Source organism: Mesocricetus auratus, unplaced genomic scaffold (genome assembly GCF_017639785.1).
Source record: "Mesocricetus auratus isolate SY011 unplaced genomic scaffold, BCM_Maur_2.0 Super-Scaffold_100014, whole genome shotgun sequence".
Lineage (NCBI taxonomy): Eukaryota > Metazoa > Chordata > Mammalia > Rodentia > Cricetidae > Mesocricetus > Mesocricetus auratus.
Window position 1 is genome coordinate 59,625,725 of NW_024429197.1, and position 26,354 is coordinate 59,652,078.

Here is a 26,354-nt window from a genome sequence, read left to right on the forward strand (position 1 = left end):
TCTCTGTAAATACAACACGTGACTTTAAGAACCCTCTGCTATTTGAGATAAATATCTTAGTTCAGTAGTATCCTTTGGAAATGCACCTATACTGAGTTTAATAAATTCCACCACAGAAATAATATAAAAATATTATTGATTATGCCATTTAACAAGTGAAAATTAAATGGAAAACTAAATGAATAGAATTTTGTGAGCAGAAAGTCATTTCAGTTTATCTGTTAATATATTTAAATGCAGTTTTTTTACTTTCAGCTACATTCAGTTCACTTAGATTTCAGTCAAAAGGAGCAAATAAATGCCATTCATACAATCAACAGTATTACAGTTAACTGTACTCATAGCAGGGCTTTTCTAACTTGTTCAATGTGTACTGAATGAAAACAAGTAAATAATGTACAAAAATTGCATGGTATATTTAGGGAAGACATATTAAGGGTGGAGACAAAGTGTTTGGGATTTTGTTTGTTACCTATGTGAGATAGTCTGGATTCCAACTAAGTATTGTCTGTATGGTAGACACAGTAGTAGAAGTTTTCCATCATTCCAATACCAATACAATATGGAACAAGCTAGCATAATTACTGATGTAATTGGGTCCAACACTTGGCAAAATGTCAGATTACACTGTGACAATATAAGAATCCATGCAGGAAGGAGCAGCAAATATCTTGTTTGTAAAAGGGCAAAGCTAATTGTCCTGAAGCCATGTTGGACAGACATTGATCTGCTGCTTCCTTGGTTGGATACCCCTTGCTCCAGAGAACCAGGATGGAGTTCCTGGAAGGGAAGAGATGGTTGTCTCATGTGCCACTGAAATACCCTTCACTCTTGCCACTGAGAAAATATTCCACAAATCACTTTGAATTAGCATCATTATAATCAAATAAAGAATTTGAGAACATGGGGGTGGGGGGGAAGTCCTTAGTGACATTGGTCTTCCATCTTCCTCTCTTTATTCTTACATATTTATTACTTTATAACGTCACATTTAGATAGTGCCATTAATGTAAATTGCTGTTTCTCTAAATGCATGAAAGCTACAAGGAAAACAAGAAATTCACTTTCAGCCTTTGAATGATAAAGAAGTAACTGAAGGCTTCAAATATAAAAAAGATGTAAACATTTCCCATATTGCCAAGTGTTTTCCATACCAGTCTATTCGTAGTTAGCAATGTCTTGCCAAGTACATTCTTGGACAACGCATTGCACACCTGATAGAAAATAGCAGATAACCCAGTAATAAAAAAAACCAGTTCCTTCTCCAATACAATTTCACAGAACAGTGTGTCATAACATCAAGCACTGTTCACTCTAAATGTCTTATCTATCTGAGCCTTGAACTCAGTGAAAAAAGTGTGCTAACAATTACCAAGTTTATAAAAAAATCAATGATCAAAAATGATTCTGACTCAGAGGTAGAATATGGTTTATATTTGATTAATTCATAATCAAATAAAGCACAATAATTCACAAAGGCCTTGTATTTTATAAATTATGTTTTCAAAATACCTTATCAAACATAATCAAATATGAAGGTGTATTGAGGTTAAAAAACATCTCTGTACTCTAAGACACATTTACTTACATTAGATGCCAAGAAAGGAATGAAACAGATTTATAATTGAATATACATTTCATTTGAGATTAAAGATGGCTTAAATTAGATGTATGTAATTTTATATGGAAGCCTTGCATAGTTGTTTCATACTGTAAGGAAGCAATCAAATGCAGAATTTGTGAATATTTGAACTGTTTCTGAAGCTCACAAATACTTTAGACAGTTTCATGTGCACTAATATTTGCTGAATTAAAAATTACGTGGCCAGGCGGTGATGGCCATTCCTTTAATTCCATCACTGGAGGCAGAGGCAGGAGAATCTCAGTGAGTTTGAGACCAGCCTGGGCTACGGAGTGTTTTCTAGGACAGCCAGCGTGTTACACAGAAAAACCCTGTCTCAAAAAACCTAAAAAAAATGTGATGAAATACTTTTAAAAAGCAACCAATACTTATATTTGACTAACCTAATTACTATTAAAAAGGTGATTTGTTTAGTGATACATGAACAGAGAACATAGCCAGTAATTTGTTGTGTGCATGTGTTCCCTTTACATATTTATTATTTTACATCACATATAGATAGTACAACTATTGTAATTGATGTTTCTCTAAATGCATGTTACAGAGTGTGAAAGCTACAAGAAAAACAAGAAACTCACATTTTGACTTCACATGGTAAAGAAGTAACTATCCATGCATGTACCTTAGGGTTTGTATCTATCCTTTAGTTTTAATAGATGGTTAGAGTAGTTTAGGACAAAAGTCCTGAGCACTGCTTCCTTTAACTACAAGCAAACAACATATATTTTACATTCTGTATCCAGTGCTAAGAAATATTAAATCAGCGAACAAAACCAAACAGAAAAGAAAATATCCACAAAATGCCTCCAAAGCCAAGGACAATGGAATATTTTCCATTTCAGACCTCTAACTGACTTTAGCCTCTAATTTAGTCAGCTTTTTTTGAAGGAGGAAAACACAAAGACACACGCATGCACGCACACATGCACGCATGCTCGCGCAAACACACACACACACACACACATACACACACACACATACATACATACACACACTAGCGTCCCTAATGCTGCCCTAACAGAATGACTTGGAATCGTCTTGAAAAATATGAGACATTCTGCTTAAATGTAAATGAAAGAATAGAGAGAAGGAAAATTTGTTACTCTTCCTCTAAAGGCAATGCCTGCCTTTTTCTTCTCCCAAATCCTGTTTTAAAACCAGAGATATTTTCTTCATTTTAGAACTCAGCCTTCAGATTAATGGGGAAGTCTTCCTCGCACATGCATTCACCACATTTCCAGTTCCATGCTTTGCTTTCAGGTACCCACGAAGAACACAGATAAAAACAATTTATCACTCCATGATTTCCTATTTTTCATTTAATTTTAGAAAAATTGTCAAAGATAAGACAACGGTCCTAGTACTATAGATACAATAAGCTCAAGGGTGGACATCACCCCCCTTCTATATCTAACTTATTTTATTCTATTGAGTCAGAATCACAATCCAGAAGAATGGAATGTAATTATACAATGCACTTAGCAAAAGAACACACAGTTTAAGTCCCTGGTATTCACTGGCCTTTCATTATGTCACATACTGCTAAGTACAATATGCATTGTGCTAGGGATATAAGACTGGCCATGTTACAACTGACTTATGGTTTACCAAATATTGCAAGATCATTAAAATCATTTTAATTTTAAAGTCAGAAAGAAAGAAAGGAAGGAAGAAAGAAAAACGTGAAAGAAAGAAAGGATGGAAGGAAGAAAGAAAGGAAGAAAGAAAGAATCTCCCCCAGTGTATCACCCATTCTAGGTAAAGTACATACTTGGGTTTGTCTTCTGTGTCACAGCCCCCATATTCTATCATTCTGAGTCAGAGGCATCTTTTCTACAAGCAGATTGGAATCTGTGTTGCATATTTAGCAGCAACAGCCTTTCTGTCTCCCACTGTAATATTTTGGCAACCTTCTTTATCTTCTAAGCTGGATTTCCCCATTGCTAATTCCTCACGTGTGTTCCACTTTCCAATTCAAGAGTAGCAGTGAAGGTTGGAGAGCACTTCGTGCTCTGCCTTCGTGTTGACATGACCAGACCACGGATGCATGTTAAACTCCTATCAACACTTGCACTTTTAAATCACAGTGTACAAGTTACAGTCAGAGTTCCTATTGTTGATGCAGTTAAAACCATGGTAGAAATGTCTTGATTCATACACAGAGAGAACATAGACACTAAGGAAATTTTCTTCACATTACCAAGAGTGTGAGACAAGTTTACAAGGGTCTTTATCAGTGCTTTGTAGAAAACCGCAAGGGAAGAAAGAAAAAGGTAAAATTTATATTTAAAAAACAAATTGGTATTCTGTGCATCCTTAAATCTAACAATTTATTTTATTTTATTTTATTCTTGTAAACTCATGAGAACATTCCTAACTAAATTTCAGAATATTTCCCTTTTCATTTTCCCTAAATAATCTTCTGTAAGATTCAATAATGTATTATTCTCCAGTACTATGAACACAGACTATGGAAAAGTAGTTCAATGAAGGCATGTTGTGTAAATCTAAAAAATATCGTTCAAAACATTGAAGTTTAATTATATGCAACACAAAACCAGGAACAGATATTTTCTCTTCACTTAACATTTCTCATTGCACTGTGCATGCTCTTATTACTTCCCCCTTTTATTTCTTTTTGAGATTATAATATAATTACCGTGTCTCTCCCTTGCCTTCCCATTTCTCCCTCCCCAGTCTCACTCAAATTCGTGGCTCCCTTTGTCTATAATTTATAGCATGTATAATGTATTCAATTAGTTTCCTATTACTACTTATTTTTTTACTTGCTCCAAAAACTCATACCTTGCAATGGCAGTGTTAGTTTTTTTCAGTAACCTCTCAGGATGGACTGTCTCTTCTGTGTGGTGTGGTGTGTGTTTTTTAATTTGTTTTCTCCTAGGAAACATGTGTGACTTCCTCTGCAAGACATGGACGAGCCTCATCATTTATATTTTTGTGGTTGAAGACAGTAGTGGTTTTTTTGGAGGGGGGCAATAGAATTGTTTTAACTTGATTGAATGATTGTATTTGATACAGCATTCTCTCATTTCCTTGGTCCATATGAAGATATTCCTTCTTATATAAAAATGAATGATTGGAAGACTGTTGATTTTCCATGGTACTATGGAAAATTTGGCAACTTTCAGCTTTACTAATACATTACAGATGTTCTAATTTACAAAACATAGATTTTAAAGTAGGCAAGTGCATCTTGAGAGATTTTGTTTCTGTGTGATTGTGTGTGTGTGTGTGTGAGAGAGAGAGAGAGAGAGAGAGAGAGAATGGTGTATTGTAAGCAATTTTATAATTATCTTATTAGTATAGGTAATTTTTTCTGAAAAAAAGACAACAGCCAATAGTATTTCAATGTGAAATACCACCTGCTGAATCAATATGAGAGGCCAGGTTAGAAAAGATCAGTGATTCTTAGCAAAACAGTGTTCTTACTGTTCAAATTCTTGCTTGCTAATTTTTTTGTTTCAAATTTCTCACTTTGGACCATTATTTTTACTTTCACAGAGACTTGGTATGTTTCAGACACATAAAGCTCCATCAGCCATCTTAGAGTACAAAGAAATGGTCTATTGTGAACTTAAAATAGAAATACACTGGCATTTTATTGTACAATTGCATCTCATGTATCAATATTTCAAATATAAAATAGTTTTTTAAACAGCACATCATTAGTTAAGAAGGCGGCATCACAGCCTTTATTTTCTACCAAAATTGCAGGTGGCTTTGGACTCTCATTTGTGAGTGGTAAAAAAGCTGCACGGTTCACAGCACTTACTGCTTTTGCACACCTCTGAGTTGGATTTCCAGCTTCTGTATACCAATGTCTAGTGACTTACATTCACCTCTTAACCCACTTACAGACATTCCTTTCTGGATTCTACAGGTGCCTGCACTCACTTATACACACATCATCCCAGCCTCCATACACCAAAATAAAAACATGAGTCTTTAAAAATGAAGAGCCTCTTATGATCTATTATTATCTTGGGTACTTGACATTTTTGTTCAGCAGTATGTTCTCATAATAAATATTCATATAGAAGGTATTGATAATAGTTAATACTATTGGTTCTTTAGTATATGCAAGTTAATACTTGATATTTATATATAATATTTTTCTATTCATATATATAAAATCTTATTTATCTCCTATTAGATATAAGAGGTGATATGATCATTACCTTTATTTTATAGATGTAAAAATTAAACACGACGAGTTACATTAACTTTTCCACTAGCTTTCTCACAGACCCTATAGTTTAAATCCCCTTGCTATATCTCTTGGTGCAGAGAGTTTTATAGATTTATAACAAGTTTTCCTTAATATATAGTATTAGTTCTTAAGAGAAATGTCACACTTTCATAACTTCTGAAGATTCAAGGTGGTGAAAGTGAATAGCACTTAAATTGCTTTTGTGATATTTTATTTTAAAATGAAGCAAGTACTGGTAGATAGTCCCAGGCGTCTATTGCCAATTGGCCACATATTCTGTGCTGCGATAGCACCCTTTAAACACATGGCCATACTAAGTGACTGTTGAACAAGAGCTACAATATGTGGAAAGCAACCAAGAGTTTGTTAAAACTGGACCATAACTATGCCAAAATCAAAATGCAAAGCAGGGAACATGAACTAATGAGGTGCGGAGCTTAGGATCTATGAATGTCTTCTGCTGGTGACTACAATTCAAATGAACACATATACATTATCATTCCTTATGGGAATATCAGGGTTAGCAAGTACAAAACAAACTCCAAGGAAACCTACCACGAACAGTAAATAACCCCAGAGGAAAGAAAATGCAAAAGTTAGTTCTAGAAGAGTCATTTTACCTAAAGTTACTTGCACAAACCACTCATATTTATATATTCTCATTACCATATATTTTTACAGCAATAGTATTGATTCACATTTTTAAATGTGATTGTGATAATTAAGCACTTTTAATTTATTATAGTTCCATTATATTGTTTTTCTCATTCTTGTAGTTACTTAGCTGACATGTAAGTGGAGGCAACATGAATGCCAACACCCTTCATAGCTAAATGCATGTATATATGTAGGTAGGTAGTATGTAGTAACTAAACTATTACATCTTGCGTAATCACTCTAAAAACCTAAATAAATCCTCTCAGTAATTGGTTATTGCTTTTCTAGTATGTGAGCAATAATTTGTGCAGACTATTGGAAATTTGATGTAGTGATAGTGAAAGGATAAAAGAAATAGCACATCTACTCTATGAAGATGACCTCTCTGATGTTTGAAATCTCAATGAAAACAAGTATTAGCTGTGCCTTCTTAATGTGCTGCATCAACACTCATTCTGTCTTGAGCAACCACTTGTCAAGTTGTACTCTTAACTAATACACTATGAGAATAAGGGCACATGAAAATGGCTCTTATCCTACATTAGTAGGAATTGAAGAATTTTAAAGGACAGAATTCATTTAAAACTGAAAGTGAAATAAGCATTTAAAGATTTTTGTGACTCATCTCAAGAGCTTTGAATGCACCTTTTATGCATAAGAGACAAATGATGAACAGAGTAACTGAGTAAGCTTCACCTGTGACACTGTTCATTTCCCTCTGAGGACTTCTGATAGCCTAAGAAAAGCCAGTGGTATTTCAGTGATGAATTGAGAACTGAGAGGTAGAATAGGGTAACTTCATGAGACACACTTGTCCACTGCGTACTTTCATACAACTGCTAGCTGTTAAACTGCCTGCTGTGATCTAGTTTTGGCATTCTATCTCTGAAGAGTCTGCCAAGAAGCATGTGCTAAGGGAAAAACATGGAGCTCTGGAATATATACCATGTCAGTTGTCAGATTTTATCTATCTCTTATTTACAAAGAAGGAAGTTACAATCTTCAGGAATTGTCTTTCCACTTTATTCTTTAAAATAGAGGTCATGCTTAGTTATATATATATATATATTATATCATTTAAATGTCTAGTATATGTAGTAGATAACATCCTGCATATAGATCTCCATAGGTAGTTCAATTCTATAAAATATAACAACTTCAAGAGACTCTTGAGAAATTAGCAGCAGCATCCAAATTGTTTAGCTCACCATGATGAGGCCATCACATTGGTACTTGACACAGACATTGCTCTTTTCATGTTGTCTTATTTTGTATCTATTTTTTCCTTGTGGGAATTGCTTTACCTAATTTTACATGGACAGTTACCTCATATCTTTTTTCTTCTACCTTATTTTCTCCATTAATTCCCTTGTCTAATCATGCTGAGACATTGTATCATTCCTGTTTCACATTGGGGCAGTGGTAATGCTAAACTTCATGTCATGGCAAATGGGAACTTTCATTATGTAGATTTATATACTCTTGTCATCTGTTTCACTTTTCTTCTTAGATTTTTATAAAGCCACATATAAAGCCATTGAAGTGGACATTAATTTAGAGGAATTATAATAAAGATTATGACATGAATTATGAGGATTTGTAATTGCCCCTTTTCTATATTCAAAGGCAATATTATAGTTAAATATATGTATCCTTCAGATAGTAATTGTGAATGTGATTTAAGAGGTTCTTGGCTGTTCCTTCCAGCTAAAGACTTAGTATCATTGCATGCACCTTTTGTGGAACCTCTTCTGTTTTATGGCTTTCCTCAGGATGAACCACTGAGTGTACAACTGTGTTACCTCTGTGTAACAAACTGATGAGTTTTTGGCTTATTCCCAGCAGCAAAGGCTGCCATGCAAAGTGATGATCTCACACAAAATGTGATGTTGTGTTTCCTCTACCAGCCCTGAAGTGGTAAGCCTCCTTTTGCTTGCCATTCTGGAACTATGCAGGTTCCTCACTGGAGAACAGCCTCCATAGACACATGCTTTCCTTCTCAGAATCTAGCTGAGCTCCATGTCTTTGTTTTTGGGGATGTGACTATAACATCTGTTGAATATGACATGTGTCTTGTAGTTCTCACCAATCTTATGCATTTGGTTGCCCTTTCCCGGATATAGTACACACTATATAACACAAAAACGTTCTTGAGGACAATGTCACAATAAAGAGAGAAACAGTGTATGAAGTGATTTTGTTTGTTTTCAGTGTGGCTGTGATAGAAGTGATTTTGTTTGTTTTCAGTGTGGCTGTGATAGTAGGACCTTCTACAAAAATTGTGGGCATTTGTTTTTATGTAGCATTTGAACAGCTTTTGTAGAATCACCAAATTTTCTCATAGGTATTGTGTGTGTGTGTGTGTGTGTGTGTGTGTATGTGTGTGCTTGCGTGTGTGCGTGCACATAAGTGCACTTCATTTATGGCAGGCAAATGTTCCACCACTGAGTTTTATACTCAATCCTTGAGCTTATTGAAACAGGCTTTTATTATTTAGGCTGGACTTGAACACATTGTCTTTTCCCTTCTGCCTCTCCAGTGGTGGTATTGCAAAGATGTATTCTCACGCAAATAAAATATGGAGGCTGAAGATGTTCACTTTTGAAAATGATATAAAGTGTATTAACCAAAGTTGTCATAGCTTCCATATTTATATTTTAATTACTGGTGTAGCAAGTTCTGTAGTCCTGGTATCCAAATCAGAGCATCATGTGTGATAAACAAGTGTTCATTCTACCACTGAACCATGTTCCCAGCCCTCCAACTTCATGTTTTCTTTTTCTTTTTTTTTTCTTTAACTTTTTACATGTTATGCCATTGATCATGTTATAGTGACCTTTACTACATGTAGCGAGTAAAATATGTGTGATGCAAAAGAAATATTGATACTTTCTATAGTAAAATATTTCTGTGTCCCCACTTACTCAAAATAACAGGAGAACTTTTTATTGAAATCAGTGACCAACATTAATGTCTATTGATAAGAAAGGAGGAAGAGTATGATAGAATTTTGTTAGAAGTGACAAATATTCATCAGTTTTCTATTGGTGAAATCCCCATGAATTAATATAGAAGGTGGAATCCCTATTTGCTTAGTCCAGGAATAGTCTTAATTATTTTCATCTGTTTTAAGTCTTGGATTTTCGAAATTTGTAGCAAACAGGTGAAAAGTAGGATACTTTGAAAACTGTACAATATTATTGATTAATATTGGGAATAAATCATAGTAATATTTGTGTTGGCAACCAGTTTATTGCTTGATTATTTGTTTGGTTTTTGATCAGAGGATAGACAGTCCAATAATTCTAAAGCCCATACCATGATTTGGAAGTCATATGCCACTCACCTCATGAATTTCAAATCAAATAAATTTAAAGTCTTGTATGGAATTGGGATATGCTTCCAAAATTATATCAGTAGAAAGAGAAGTAATATCAATATTTACTTATAAGGCAACATTGTACAAGTTAGATTATAGATAATACTCCTATAAACATGAGATCATAGAAGATACATATGAAATAATATAGAATTAATCTTATTGTATATTATTCCTAAGGTGAGGGATGTACCTGATGAGATGGCATTGTTTCACAAAGTCATCCAAGAGCAGAGGTTTATGGCTCCTTGAAGCCCATACATCACCTAGAGAATGATCCTCATCTTCAGGGCCAGATATAGATAATTTATGGAATGGAGTTCAAATCCAGGTTTATTTGCAAGGAATTTTCCATTTTAGTCTTTTATAACTTAGTCAAGTGTTCACATCTAGTTGAATGCAGGGAAATTAATGTTTAATTTTCTTCTTTTTTGGTTTATTTAAGGTATGCTTTCTCTGTGTAGCCCTGGCTATCCTGGAACTTACATTGTTGACAAAGCTAGCCTCAAAATCACAGAGATCCATCTGCCTCTGCCTCTCATGTCCTGGAATTTAAGGCATGTGCCACCACTGCCCAAATGTTTTTCTTATTATTTATGTAATTAGTAATAATCCGTTTTGTACCAGTTCATAATATATATAAAACAATTAAACACACACATATAAAACAGCAAAAATAAATCAGTGATTATATATACTCTAGAGAAGATTCCTTAATAATGATTAACAAAAATATTTTCACATTTTTATTTTCTAAATCATTATTTTCTAAACAGTCAGTTTCTCATTTCACTTGAATTAATCTATAATCGACATCTACATCTACCATTTTCTGTACTTATCTCTGCAGTGTTGTGCATTCTAAGCAGAAACCATGGACAGAGTTTTATTTACTTTATCGTAGCAGGTCTATTTTGTTTCCTGGAAGTACATCTATTTTGAGATACTAATTTTAAAATGCATTATACTTATGCCACATCTATATACAATAATTTCAAATCAGGGTTAAAGTATAAGATTAAAAAAGTGGTTTGAAAATATGAAAATGATACTTTTTAGCTACAATTATTGTCTCTTCATGTGTTATAAACATTTCTGTGTTTTGACAGCTGAACCTCAGGCTGTGGTTTTCAGGTCACTTTATCCATGGTGCAGTTGTCTGATAAGTCTGACTTGGTTTCTTGTGAGTCTTGCTAGCAGATTGGATGAGAGCAGCAAATGCATATATCTGATGTCACAGACATCTGTCCGGAATATGTTAGCTCTTCTGTTTTCCACAGAAGAATTGTTAACATGTTCAGACAATCAACATGAAATGAAAACTGATAGCCAGCCTACCTAGAAAGACACACTACTTGTCTGTGGATGTCATGTTACATTCTTAATATAAACTGTAAGATTTCTTACTAGAAAAAATAAAATTGTTTTTGCTTTTGTGCTTGCTCTAATTAATATGAGAGTAAACACTTGAATGATTTTTGTGAGTTTTTATCACAGCTTTAAGTATCTAATTTCAATGGGTTTTCATGAACTAGGACTTGAAGTTGCATTTGTTTAAATCTTTGCTTACCATTGCTTTTGTGCCAGGAAACCCACTGCTATTGTGCAAAATTATTTAAATTCAAATATTTCATAATTGAATATGAGCTCTTTAACTCCTTAAAAATTTCAGTCCATCGATTATTTTCAGATTAATGCCAAGCAAACTCCAATTGCGGTTTTCAAATTCTGTTGGTTTATATTCCAATGTAATAAAATACCAATATTTTTAAAATTTTGTAGTGAAATGTTGAATCATTACATCACTTTAGCAAAAATTTACCTAAATAAAACCTTGACAGTGTTCAAAGTATATTGAAAGCATACCTTATAAGACATTTGGTTTTGACACACAAGCTAAAATTCATTATAAACTATTAGGAGATAAAATGGAAATAAATGTATATTTTCATGTGCTGAATGACAAGCCAAACCTCATCACATACTAAAGAGCAATGATTTTTCAGATAGCTTTCGTGTATTTCTTATTACTTTTCTTTTGGTAATAATATATTTTCCCTTCAATACTTCATGTTTCACTTGATATGTATCTAATACCACAACTGAAATCTAAGACTCTGGAGGGGACTTCATAATGTCACCAGCATGACCACGATTTCAGTCTGTTTGAAGCATATCTGTTAAGCAAATGCTGGCATTTTCTTGTTGGACTGGGTTTACTTGAGGAAACACCAAACACTACTGATGACTTCTGTCTGCACACCGAGCCATCCATAATGTACTTCACAGAGTTCACCATGTTCATTCTTGTAGTCAAATGTGTCAAATAGGAATTTCAAGTGCTGTTAAAAGATACAAAATTGTACTGTGTAGTAGTGCTCTTACGGTGAACATGCTATGTTCCTTAGAAAGTTCTTCATTAACATTGTTTCTCAGCTACCATCTTTTCCTTTGTCCCATTCTTACTCCTCCTTGGTGACTGCCATTGCATTCAATTTATTAATAAATGAATTACTGTCATTATTAAATTAAGACAGCATGTAAAAGAGAGACTACTTTTGAAGCATTTATTCTTTGTGTCTTTCTTTTATGTTGCCTTTAAAATTACTTTTGTATGACCATAGAAATTTTTGTCTTATAATTTATACTCGTAATTTCCAATCCATGAAGGCTGAATCTAGAAATTATATATAGAAGGCCTAAGTAAGTGAAAACTAATGAAATATTACATGTGTGAGAGTATAACACTACATACGAGCATAATATTTTGGGGGAGCCAATTTTACCATCATTCATGTTCAGTGTAATTTCTATAGGATAAGTGGCTCTTTTATTATGAGAAGTACCACTGTTTTAAATAACACATTTACTTTATGGCTATCTTTATCAGAGGGATCCTACTCATATCTCTGAGTTCATTTCCAGCGGCACTGTTTACTAGAATCTGGAAAACATTACCATTTTCAGAATGGTTTCAATTTACTCACCAGTACAACAGTATCCAATTTTCTTCTCTAAAACATATTTAGAAAGTAAGTCATCAGAGAAAGGTACAAACACATGCATACATTTGATAATTGGAGATTAAAAAGTACATTTTAAAAAGGAAATAGTTTTAATTATTAAAATATATTAGTAATCATTTGAATGCAGTGACAGAGGTGATGTCATTTCATGGTCTTTAATTTGTAGTCTTAATTAACTCCTGTTAGTGGTATAGTCTTTAATTAACTGTTGCACATATGGGATACAATTGAATGAACATAAACTGGACTATTGTATGTATGCTGTAGCTTTGACCGATTATTGTATTTATGGTATAGTCTTGGCTCATGTTGGACTGTTGTATTTACAGTGTGATGTTTAACTAATATGTGTTGTATCATTTTAAGTATCGTATAGTGTTTTATCTAGTCTAGACGACTGTATTTAGATTGTACTCTTAATCAGTGTGCACTGGACTCGTATGTATGGTTTAATCTTAAACAACATACCCAAAACAATGTAGATCTGGGGAAGACTTTGGCTAATATAGGCTGGATTATTGCATGCATATTTACCTCCTAATATGTTCCTAATTTTTATGAAATTCTTATCTGAACTTTGTGATTAGATACTCTGTTATTACAAGTTTATTTCAGTAATGTAGACAAAGCTGGTAGAAAGTGCTGTTTAGATACCAGCCAAAGCACATCCCTGACACCTGTACCTTACCTTACTGTACTTTAATTTGTCACAGAAATACATAATAATACCCCCAAATTAAACAGAGGTCCAAGTGTTACTGAATGATGTTGGAAAAATATATTTAAGATACAAGCAGAATTGTAATTAATAATCAGATTGTATTTATAAGAAAAAGCTGGATAATAGAGTGAGCCACAGAGCAAAAATGGCTTCCGGAGGGTGGTGGCTTGTTTGTTGAACATACTGTGTAAGAACAGGGTCTTCTTAAGGGCCCTGGCTGTATTTGCTTTGTTTTGCAGAGATTTACAGTTAAGGTAGCTTATCGGTTGTGTCCGTTGTCATTGGTGTTTCAAGCTTATGCAGGGATAATTGTTGGTTATTGGAAGAAAAACACATGAAAAGTTACATAATTTGTTTTAAATTGCTTTGTTTTATTTTATTGTTCATCTTAGTCTTCTTAAAGTCACTTTTATTGTTAATTTTTAAATTAGCAATTAACATTAAGACAGTCCTTAAATCAGCTGCCTAGATAATTAGTGCAGTGCCATAGATTTCTGTAAAGACAATAACATGTTAATGGGTGCTTTTATGTGACCTAAACCTCTTTTTTGTTATCACATTATTCAAGAAGCATAAAACATAAGCAACTTGGTTATCCATATTCTGAGTCTTACATATAATCTTATTGTCTCTTGTAATAGTAGCCATTTGAATAATTAAGTTGATTTTTCCCTTCATATCTTCAAGGATGGAAGTAAACGTCAATCCATTCTACTACTTTCAAGTGCAGATCGTTCTTAAAGAAGTGGCATTTCTCATTGAATTCAGTGACTGGCCAAAGAATCTGCCCAGAAATGTGTGTCAATACTTCAGGATAAACATTTCAAATATTTTCTCCCTAGCTGCCCTTACGACACAACTTTGAACTAGTAGCTACCTTGTGATCCCTCATTAGACAGAATAATTGTGACAGGAGTGTGACCTTGTACATGTAAAGCAGTCTCCCACTCAGTGGTGGGGAGAAGTTCTAACTGGGTCAGACCCAGATATGGTAAGTCATTCATTCTCCTTAGATTGCCAAGCCAATAAACTCCAACAACATACCATATTCTCCAAGAAATGCAGCAATGTATTGAAAGCCTTTATACATCTGCCTCTCACAGCAATCATTTCAAAGCATATGAGTTATCTTAAAAGTCAGATAAAAATAACATCACTTTATGTTTGCGGTAGTAAGTTTCATACTTGTATTTATACTGATTTGATATTAATCACCAATGATAATTTCGTAGGAGTTTGTCCCTTGGAATTTAGATGAATGAATATCCAAATGTTAGAAATTATGTTGGGTGTTCTTATTAACAGATTGCGGAAGTAACATCATCTTTTGTTCCTGAGATATGTGTAGTACCAATTCTTTTTTAACTTTTTTTAAGGGAATGAAGAATAAATACTTTCTACAATTGGTTTGTTTAGGTGCATTTAACCTAGAAAGTATCTGCTTTGTGGGAACGGCCACTAATATGAATGAGTCTTGAGACAGAAAGCTGGGAGAATGCACAGAAGGGAGGTGACTCTTTTCATGAATAAAGTATATCAATACTTTCTTTTCCAAGAATGACTTGATTTTGCTGTGTGCTAGCACACATTTTTCAAAACCCAGAAAAGAAGGCTTACAGTAGCAATGAGAGAAAAGCAGTTTCTGTAGAAAGAAAAAGCAACATCTTGGGGAAGGCAAAACTCTTTTTCATATTTTTTGTCTCTGCAATATGACAAAGAAAAAAAGAAAAACTCAAGGTTAAAATAAGCTTGAATGCCATTTTCCTAGGAATGTAGATTTTTAGTTCAAGGTTTTTCTCTTCATTTGAAAATAGTTCATTAAAAGCTTTTTGGATCAAGTTCCAAAATGATGTTCATCTGCCAAAATTCTAGGAGAATTAATCTCCTTTTTAATATGAAGTGTCTTGCACTTGATGATCTCAAACATCACTGTTCTCTTCTCAAATCAGGCTGATGATTTAGGGTCAATCAGCCTGTAAGTATTCAGTGAAGACCATTTTGTATTAATTGGAAAGTGGGACCCTCAAGGTTTATTTGTTTTCTACCCAAGGCCTTATAGAAGCTAAATAGGTTCCCACAGTTTTTACTGCAGGAATTTCTGTCTTTATCTCCACTCACATTTTCACTTATTTACAGACTCAAGCAAGTGCAATGTTGCTTTCTTGTTGAAGTCATATACTCATCTCTGACCTGGAATTGAGATCACATCCCTTTTCTTTCAGAGATTTTGCAGATATTTTGTTTTTTTTCAGTTCATTTTTTAATGAAATTACATCTTTTCAAACAAAAAGCAATTACTTCCACTGTGTTACCTTCATAAGGAAAAAACAGCTGAATTTTAAACACTGATTTCCTAATAATTTGGGCCTAACAGAGTGTCCTCCTCGGGAGCACCTTGCAGTCTGGCTCCTTTTTCTTCACAGGCTTGAATGGATCTTCTAGGCTCTTGATTTGTATACTTCCCATTCAAAAATCACAGATCCTTCCAAATAAGCAATTTCATGTAGGTATTGAACATCTATTCTTGAAGAATTTCACTTAGGGAGAATAAGAAGGTCTTTGTTGTTTTTCTTGGTAGTGGTATTTGTGTATTGTTTTGTTTTCCTGGAGACTGTCAACATTTCTCATAGTACTAATGACACTTCCCTGACAATCCAGGGAACCCAAATTCATCCTCCAGGGCACCCAGGAAAAAGAAAATAAGAGAACATATTCTACAAAGCTGTTCACTGGGCTTGACACCTGTATTGCGGCACCACTCTCACACATATCATTTACCCACAGCAATAATAATAATAATAATAATAATAATAATAAATTTATATCTTACTTTTTTCTAAGTTTTACACTGCTATTTTTTTTCTTCTATGGGAGGTCTTCCACTAATTATCTCCTCACAAGTATTATTTTGGTACTTGTGTACAAAAACTAGCATTCTTTAGCTGAAAGGTGTTCAGAACCACACACCTTCAAATGTTTTAGCTGGGTTTTTTTCTGCTCAGTCTTTCACAAGTCTGAAGTGTCATGTCAAGGACAGTGAAGTTGATCATCTCATGCCTGACTTGGACAGGAAAGATATATGCCTAAGCTGGGATCAACTGCATGCAGGTTCCTTCCTTGGATGGATGGGAAGATAGAGTGAAGACAGTGATAGTCACACTGCACTTTTTATGACTTTTCATAGAATTGACTCAATAAGTGCAATCTGAACTAAAAGGAGGGAATGGTAATGTGGGAATACCAGGAATATAGACCATGGTGCCATCTGGAGTTTACAGTAGTGAGTGGTCCTTTCTTCATGGTGTGACATCTTCTCTCAACAAGGCAACTTCACCATATGATACAATTAAGTAAGACCATGTCTATAACAATAGGTGTTCTGACTTGGAGTGTTTCCAGCAATCAGCTCCATAATTTGTAATGCTCTGAGTCTACTCATTTGAATCCATCTTTAAACTCCAAAAACAAAACTAAACAAAATGATGAGACTCATTGAGCATCTTCTTTCAGCTGAGTGTGCACTAGTGAGGACATCCATATGGAGCAGAATATACATTACTGAGGCCACTTACCCACAACAGAGTATTTTCTAATGATCCATCTGTGTGCACCAGAGTGTTCATGAGTGACACCATTTATATGCGTACACGGTGATTTTTCTATCTTTTCCTTAAACTTGTCCTGTATTCCTAAATGTACTCTGTGGTTTTTATCTGGGAGACATAAACAAAGGACCTCTTACAACTGTTAGGACACTGCTGATAGATCAAAGTAGTGTTTCCCCAAAGTCAACTCAGCTAACCAGTGAGTTTATTGGGGTTGATTATAGGAGTATGGGTGACTTAGAAACAGCATCATCACTTGAGAGTTCAACCCAGCATGAATGCCAACTCTCAAAAGCTCAATCCCTTAAGCTCTCTGCACATTTTGAAGATAGGTTGGCTGGTCAGAGACTCCACTGCCCAGCATTTTTTACTGCTTATATGAGTGTTGGTGGGTTCAGGACAATCCTGAAATATGTAAGTTATTTACAATCTGAAACTTTGTGATTTCTGTTTATTTTTCTACCCTCATCTTGAAAAACTTTCCTCCTAAATGGAATATTCAAATTCAGAATAAATTTCTATAAAATATCAACTTAATTGGGGGGCAAAGAAATGCAGGATGAGGAAGGGGAGACAGATAAGAAGGAGTTAGGAGTAACGAGAGGAGAGGAATAGGGATGGAAGACAGAGGGATTTGCATTCCTCCAGGTAGTTTTGGTAAACTGTATCTGTATCTTCATTCCATCTAATACTACCTATATAATCCTCTAGAGTAAATAACAGGTGTGACACTGACATGAGAGTTTAAATGTTTCAATTGCTTATGTAAGGAAAAACGTACTTCAAAAATAAATTGATGGAGACTGGATAAGTTCCCATCATAAAATATTGTACAGCAATATGTCAAAAAAACTGCTGATACAGTGAAGAATGTGAATGAATCTCAAAAAATGCACACTTTTTGAAAAGCCAAAGACAGAATAGGATATATCCTATGTTTCACTGGTATAAAGTTCTGAGGCTGACAAGACTAGCTATTAGTGCTTGAAGTCATATTACTAGTTATTTGGGAGAGGGGGATTTAGAAAATATACCACAAAGGAGTAAGGAACTTGCTTACGATAAGGAGAAAATCCTGTATGTTGGAAGACTAGTTACAAGATATGTATGCTTGGCAAAATAACCATGCACAGTAAGGGAATTTGATTTCATATAGATTATAAACCAGCAAACTTAATCTTTTAATTTGAAAAAAAATCTTGGTAGGAAGTCTTACGATTACATAGTAATACATTTTAATACACATTATGAATGATAGGGGTATTCTCAGTAGTGATACTTAGCAAATTTTCAGGTGCCAATAATCCCACCCCACACAATGTAAGAACACAATGTGTGCTTCTACCTTAAAATTCCAGTTCATATATTTTCTTACCTGTGGGCAATTTAAATCCTGCTGATTATCACCTTATATGTATGGAGTGTGCCTCAGAAGTTTGATTTTATGATTACTGCTGTTTCAGTTGGCATACTCTCAAATGTAGAACATTAGACCTGGCCCATTTGCTTATTTTTTAATTACCTTTTGTGCTTCTTCTAACTTGATTTTCTGTGTCTTATATAGAACCTACAAATGGAGGCACATAAACATTAAAAAATGCTTAGCACATGTTCTGAAGAATCCCAGGAAAGCATATCATGTGCTCAAGTACAAACCATTACTTGCCCTCTGCTAATGCTTTCTTCTCTTCTCAAATTTAGCTTAGCCTCAGGCTAGATAAACTATCTCCATCCTATTGCTCATAAATGCCACCTCATCCAGCAGTGTCTCTCTCCTGTTGGGTTCCACTGGACCCTGTGTTGCTGTCATCATTCACAGTTTTGTTATTGCGACCTGTGCACTGTTACTATAGTGATTCACTCTTAAACCGGACCAGAATACCTCCCCCACCCTCTTTTCATTTTTCTTTTGTGTTTTGTTACAGCTCGGCCTCCTGTGTGTTAGAGCTTTAGACGTTCTATGGAAATAGCCCCTTCCTTTACCTATAAGCTCCATTCGTGATATTCCCTTGCTCAACAGGGTAGCAATGTGTAACTGAATACAGGTTACTCTGAATGCCAGACTATACACTTCCCAGAAAATGTCCTTTCTTTGGCTGAGACTAAAGCTCTGCTTTTCGGTCAAGATCAGAACATTGTTCTCTGTCTTTTGGCTGTTATCTTTCAAAGAGACTTTCAGTTCCTCTGATAAAAGATGTCTCTAATTTCATTTGTCCTTATATATAGATATACACATTCAATTCTACTTCCTCAGTTTAAAATGAAATTTCCTACTGCACTACTTGATTTTCAATTAAGTGTGACTCTGCCTTTTATCAAATTTCAAATCCCATGTAGGCACAACACCACAGACAGGACACCTCTTAATGTCCTGTGAATCTATCCTTCTGCATCAGTGAGCCTGCACATATGCATAATCTTTCTACATGATGTAAGTTAGTTTTGTTACATTTAAATATCAGGTAATATCTCCCCACTTACAATTAAAATCTCTCTCTCTCTCTCTCTCTCTCTCACACACACACACGTGTGTGTATGTGTGTGCACAAAGACAAATTCATTAAAATGGTTCAGGTAGTTTCATTGTGAGGTTTATACTTCAGACATGTAGTCAAAGACACTTCTACTTAAAAACCAGGCAGTTGGATAAAATGTTAAAGACATTTAATACCTCTCTACCCCACATTAAGCATACTGAAGGTAATTTTTCACACTAATATATACTTAGGAACTCTATGTACAGTACATGCATTTAGTGTTAGCAGTGATCACCTCTGGATGTTAAATACTCTTAAAATACCTTTAAAGTCTAAATATGTCACTCCATTATTAAAATAATTCACATATAGGCTTTAATTGTATGACTGAGCCATTTTTGCAGATAGTTGAGTGCTATCTTTGGCCTATTTAGCTAACCGGCATAGCTGAGCTATAGAGGCACTTTAATTGTCCTGAATTTGCTATTTGTGTATTTTTTTAGTAGAATTTATAGAAGAGCAACTAAGTGGAAAATCCCCAGTTCTGAATAGTTCTCTTAGTCATGAGTGTCATATTATTCTCTTAGTATTATCTTAGAAATATCATAGACTTGGGATTCAAAAACTTACTATCTACAATATGTTGTCTACATATAACTGTACACTTGGTGATTTGAGTTAATGCAACAGCAACCCCAAGATTATGTCTTAATTCCTCATTGAACATCCGTTTTAGGCCATACACTGTGGAAATATGGTGTTGGGGTAAAAATGTAATTTAAGTCCTAATTGGAGATGATACCTCACCTTCTCACAGGTGATATGCTGTATTTACCCACCAGTATATATTTCATAAGACATTTTTAGTTATATGCAATTGTCTTACTTGTAGTATATAGATTAACAGGACCCATGGATCTTGAAGTCAAATATTGTGATGATAGACTTTATATATCGTCTATAACTCTCAACATTCTTACCTGCTCTTATATGTGGTTCCATAACTAGGTAGAATGTGGATGTTTGACAGGCAGAGCCTGCTTCCCGAGTTCTGCATTTTGTATATCTATCTCAGGCATGGCACAGAGTGAAAATGAATGCACCCAATAGTGGACAGCAATTAGTTGCCTATTGCTTTTGACCAACAGATTCTCAATGTCTCAGATTTCTTCTTTGAAAGAATAGCATATGTCCAAAAACTTTACTGTAAAAGTTGACTGTGGTTATTTTGGACTAAGTCTCTTAATAGAGTATAATAAGTTGCCATGAGATATTGTTGTATCTGCTTTGTCCTCCAAATTCTTATTGCTGTTGTTATCACTGTTGCATTTTTATGACTAAATATTCATGTTTAAGGTATGGATGTTGCTTGGATCAAATACAGCATGTTAGGAGCTAGAATATGGTACAGTGTTTAAGGGCACATATTTGGTCTTGTCCTGGAGTTAGATTCTGCTTCTAGGATCCCTGTCACAAGGCTCATATATGCCTAAAACTATAGATTCTGTGTGAATAATGCTCTTTTACGGCCTTTGTTAATACCAGCATACATGTGTTTTATATATAGTCCACTATGCACATCAAATAAATAAATCCTTAGAACCTCAAATAGAATATTTTAGAGCTACCATAGGTCCTCACTAAATTGAAGTTGATAAGTTATATTTATTGAACTCTCCATTGCAATTTATTTCTGTATGTCTATCTATCTATCTATCTATCTATCTATCTATCTATCTATCTATCTATCTATCTGTCTATCTATCATTTATCTGTCATCTTTCTATCAACAGCCAACTTATCTACGCATCTATTTATCAGCTATCTACCTATCATCTGTCTATTAGTTGAATACACATGAGTGAGTGAAAAAGCTTTTCAGTTCTTGATTTAGTTTTGGCAAGTGATAGCTATCCAGGAAGTCATCCATTTCCTTTAAATTTTTGAATTTTGTGGAGTACAGGTTTTCAAAGTATGACCTAATGATTCTCTGGATTTCCTCGGAGTCTGTTGTTATGTCCCCCTTTTCATTTCTGATTTTGTTAATTTGCGTGTTCATTCTCTGCTGTTTGGTAAGTTTGGACAAAGGTTTGTCTATCTTGTTGATTTTCTCAAAGAACCAACTCTTCGTTGCATTGATTCTTTGTATTGTTTTCCTGGTTTCTACTTTATTGATTTCAGCTCTCAATTTGATTATTTCCTGGCGTCTACTCCTCCTGGGGGAGTTTGCTTCTTTGTGTTCTAGAGCTTTCAGCTGTGATGTTAATTCTCTGGTATAACTGTTCTTCTGTTTCTTCATGTGAGCACTTAGTGCTATGAACTTCCCCCGTAGCACTGCTTTCAAAGTGTCCCATAGGTTTGGGTATGTTGTGTCTTCATTCTCGTTGAGTTCGAGGAAGTCTTTAATTTCTTTTTTTATTTCCTCTTTGACCCAGGGATGGTGCAGTTGAGCATTATTCAATATCCATGAGTTTGTAGGTTTTCTGCAATTTGTGTTGTTGTTGAATTCTAATTTTAAAGCATGGTGGTCTGATAAGATGCATGAAGTTATTCCAATTTAAATAGACCTATAACCCCTATGGAAATAGAAACAGTCATCAAAAGTCTCCCAACAAAAAAAAGTCCAGGTCCAGATGGCCTCAGTGCAGAATTCTACCAGAAATTCAAAGAATAGCTTATACCAATTCTTCTCAAAGTGGTCCACACAATAGAAGCAGAAGGGGCTTTGCCAAACTCTTTCTATTTGGCTTCAATAACCTTGATCCCCAAGCCACACAAAGATATAACTAAGAAAGAGAACTTCAGACCAATATCCCTCATGAACATTGATGCAAAAATACTCAATAAAATACTGGCAAATCGGATCCAAGAACACATCAAAACAATCATTCACCACGATCAAGTAGGTTTCATCCCAGGGATGCAGGGATGGTTCAACATACGAAAATCCATCAACGTAATCCACCATATAAACAAGCTGAAAAACAAAAATTCCATGATCATCTCACTAGATGCTGAAAAAGCCTTTGACAAAATCCAACACCCCTTCATGATAAAGGTCTTGGAGAGATCTGGGATAACAAGGTCATACTTAAACATAATAAAAGCTATATACAGTAAACCAACAGCCAACATCAAACTAAATGGACAGAAACTCAACGCAATTCCTCTAAAATCAGGAACAAAACAAGGCTGTCCACTCTCTCCATACCTTTTCAACATGGTACTTGAAGTTCTAGCTATTTCCATATGACAACAAAGGGGGATCAAGGGGATACAAATTGGGAAGGAAGAGGTCAAACTTCCACTGTTTGCAGACGATATGATAGTTTACATCAATGACCCAAAGAACTCTACCAGGGAACTCTTACAGCTGATTAACACCTTCAGCAAAGTGGCAGGCTACAAGATCAACTCAAGAAAATCAGTAGCCCTACTATATACAGATGATAAAAGGGCTGAAAAAGAAATCAGAGAAACATCACCCTTTACAATTGCCACAAACAACATAAAATACCTTGGTGTAATACTAACCAAGCAAGTGAAAAACCTGTATCGTAAGAACTTTGAATATTTACACAAAACAATATTTTTTATTTAATCTAAAGTCTTTACCAAATTGTTTACATGAATTGAGGTTAGTTCTTCCCTATTATCTAACATCAGGAACATCAAAAAGCACTTAAAATATGTACAGGGTTAGAGATCTGGACAAGCAAAATTATGACAAGTTCATTGCCAGGAACTAAGTCAGGTTTTTGAGAACTTTCTTTAGTTTCTACTACAGGAATATTCAAGCATCTTGGGAAAAAGCATGAGAAGTCACAAAGCCACACACTGACATCACATCCTTAAAATTAAATCAAATGTCTAACCAAACATGTTTTCACATGTGAATATTTACTCTTGTAAACAGTCATTCCTATAACACATTTGTTGAGGCATTTAAGGTCTTAACAATTCCCATTCATCTTGAATTGGTTCACATAATAGAAAGGAAGCATGTAGGATTGAGTTTAGAGAAATTAACTAATCTCAATGAGGTTTTTTGTGAAATTAAAGAAAAGTGTTAAATCAAAAGGGTTACCTTATCAATTAATTCATAAGACATTTGTCCACATGAGCTTAAATGGGCAAGCAAAATAGAGGCATCGCAATGCTTGATCAGACTATTGACACTTGTGAGTCAATTTTCCTCTCAAAAATCTTGTGTAACGAAATGTGTGTTGGCTGAAGATCTTACCAAAACCTTTATAGCAAGATTCCTTTCAGTATGAATTTTCTCAGGCCTCCAATGATTATTGTGATATGCAAAGTGAACAACTTTACCACACTGCTTACATTTATAGGGTTTCTCTGCAGTATGATTATGTCATGATTTTAAAGACTGATATTACACACAAATGCTTTACCATGTTTGTTACATTCACAGGGTCTCTCTCAAGTATGCAGTTTTTCATGCCTTATGAGATTTTCTTGAAAGGTAAATGCTTTTCCACAATGATGACATTCATAGGGTTTCTCTCCAGTATGTATTCTTTTATGTACTTGAAGATAATGGCGATATGCAAAGGCTTTACCCCATTGATGACATTCATAGGGTTTCTCTCCAGTATGCCTTCTTTTATGAGCTGCGAGATTGCACTGTTGTGAAAATGCTTTACCACACTGGTTACATTCATAGGGTTTCTCTCCAGTATGTGTTTTATTATGTTTTTGGCGTCTAGAGCATTGTGAAAATGCTTTACCACACTGGATACATGCATAGGGCTTCTCTCCAGTATGTATTCTTTTATGTGTTTGTAGACTACCTGCTGTTGAAAAGGTCTTACCACATTGATAACATTTATAGTGTTTTTCTCCAGTGTGTGTTCTTTCATGAGCTACAAGATTGCTACGTTGTGAAAAAGCTTTACCACATAGATTACATTCATAGGGTTTCTCTCCTGTATGTGTTCTTTTATGTATTTGGAGTCTAGAGTATTGTGAAAATGCTTTTCCACATTGATTACATTCATAGGATTTCTTTCCTGTATGTGTTATTATATGTCTTTTAAGCTCACCACCACTTGAAAAACCTTTACCACATTGATTACATTCATAGGGGTTCTCTCCTGTATGTGTTCTTATATGTCTTTTAAGCACACCTCAAGTTGCAAAAGCTTTACCACATTGATTACATTCATAGGGTTTCACTCTAGTATATGTTCTTTTATGTATTTGGAGACAACTGACTCGAGAATAAGCTTTACCACACTGATTACATACACAGGGTTTCCCTCCAGTATGTGTTTTTTTATGTATTTGAAGGTGACCATGACTTTCAAAGACTTTACCACATTGATTACATTCATGGGTTTTCACTCCAGTATGTGTTCTTTTATGGAGTTTGAGACTATTGTGACATACAAACACTTCACTGTTTTGAAGACTTCCATATGGTTTCTCTCCAGTATTAATTTTTGCATGCCTTTGAAGATGCCTTCTATGGCTTCTAGAACTTTGACAAATTTCTTCAATATTATGGTCATCCCAACTGTAGCCAATTGCAGTGAGGTTCCTGTACGTGTCAAGCATCACATCTTTGTAGAGGCTTTTCTGGGAAGGATTCAGCAAAGCCCACTCTTCCAGAGTAAAGTTGATATGCACATCATCATAGGTCACTGCATCCATGTTGTGATTCCCAGCTCATTCTTGCTCAAAGCACAGCACGTGAAACCAGAACTTTGAATCTTTAAAGAAAGAAAAAAAGAAGCCCTCAGAAAATGGAAAGATCTCCCTTGCCCTTGGATAGGTAGGATCAATGTAGTAAAAATGGCAATCCTGCCAAAAGCAATCTACAGATTCAATGCAATCCCCATTAAAATCCCAGCACAATTCTTCACAGACCTTGAAAGAACAATAATCAATTTTGTATGGAAAAACAAAAGACCCAGGATAGCCAAAACAACCCTGTTCAACAAGGCAACGTCCGGAGGCATCACCATCCCTGACCTCAAGCTCTATTGTAGAGCTATAGTCCTGAAAATAGCTTAGTATTGGCACAAAAATAGACAGGTAGACCAATGGAATCGAATTGAAAACCCGGGTATTAAACCACACACGTACGAACATCTGATCTTTGACAAAGAAGCTAAAAATATACAATGGAATAAAGAAAGCGTCTTCAACAAATGGTGTTGGCATAACTGGAGACTGGCATGCAGAAGAATGCGGATCGATCCATGTTTATCTCCATGCACAAAACTTAAGTCCAAATGGATCAAAGACCTCAACATAAATCCAGCCACACTGAACCTCTTAGAAGAGAAAGTGGGTGGTACCCTTGAACGAATTGGTACAGGAGACAGCTTCCTGAACATAACACCAGTAGCACAGACAGTGAGATCAACAATTAATAAATGGGACCTACTGAAACTGTGAAGCTTCTGTAAGGCAAAGGACACAGTCAGCAAGACAAAAAGGCAACCCACAGAATGGGAAAAAATATTGACTAATCCCACATCTGACAGAGAGTTGATCTCCAAAATTTACAAAGAACTCAAGAAGCAAGCCTCCAAAACAGCAAAGGACCCAACTAAAAAATGGGCTGCAGAACTAAATAGAGAGTTTTCAA

General features: G+C 34.9%; 2 protein-coding genes across 51 annotated transcripts in view; one reads left to right on the forward strand and one right to left on the reverse strand.

Annotated features, from left to right (window-relative positions):
• The window catches only part of Ptprd (protein tyrosine phosphatase receptor type D), a 2,190,171-nt gene that overhangs the window by 3,198 nt on the left and 2,160,619 nt on the right, over positions 1–26,354 (forward strand). The window lies entirely within an intron of this gene.
• LOC101830813 (zinc finger protein 431-like) lies at positions 24,310–25,411 on the reverse strand. The gene is made up of 2 exons (XM_040757293.1): positions 25,209–25,411; positions 24,310–25,115 (listed from the first exon to the last, which is right to left on the reverse strand). Exons 1-2 carry the CDS (start codon positions 25,409–25,411, stop codon positions 24,887–24,889), a joined length of 432 nt encoding a protein of 143 aa, XP_040613227.1. The 3' UTR covers positions 24,310–24,886.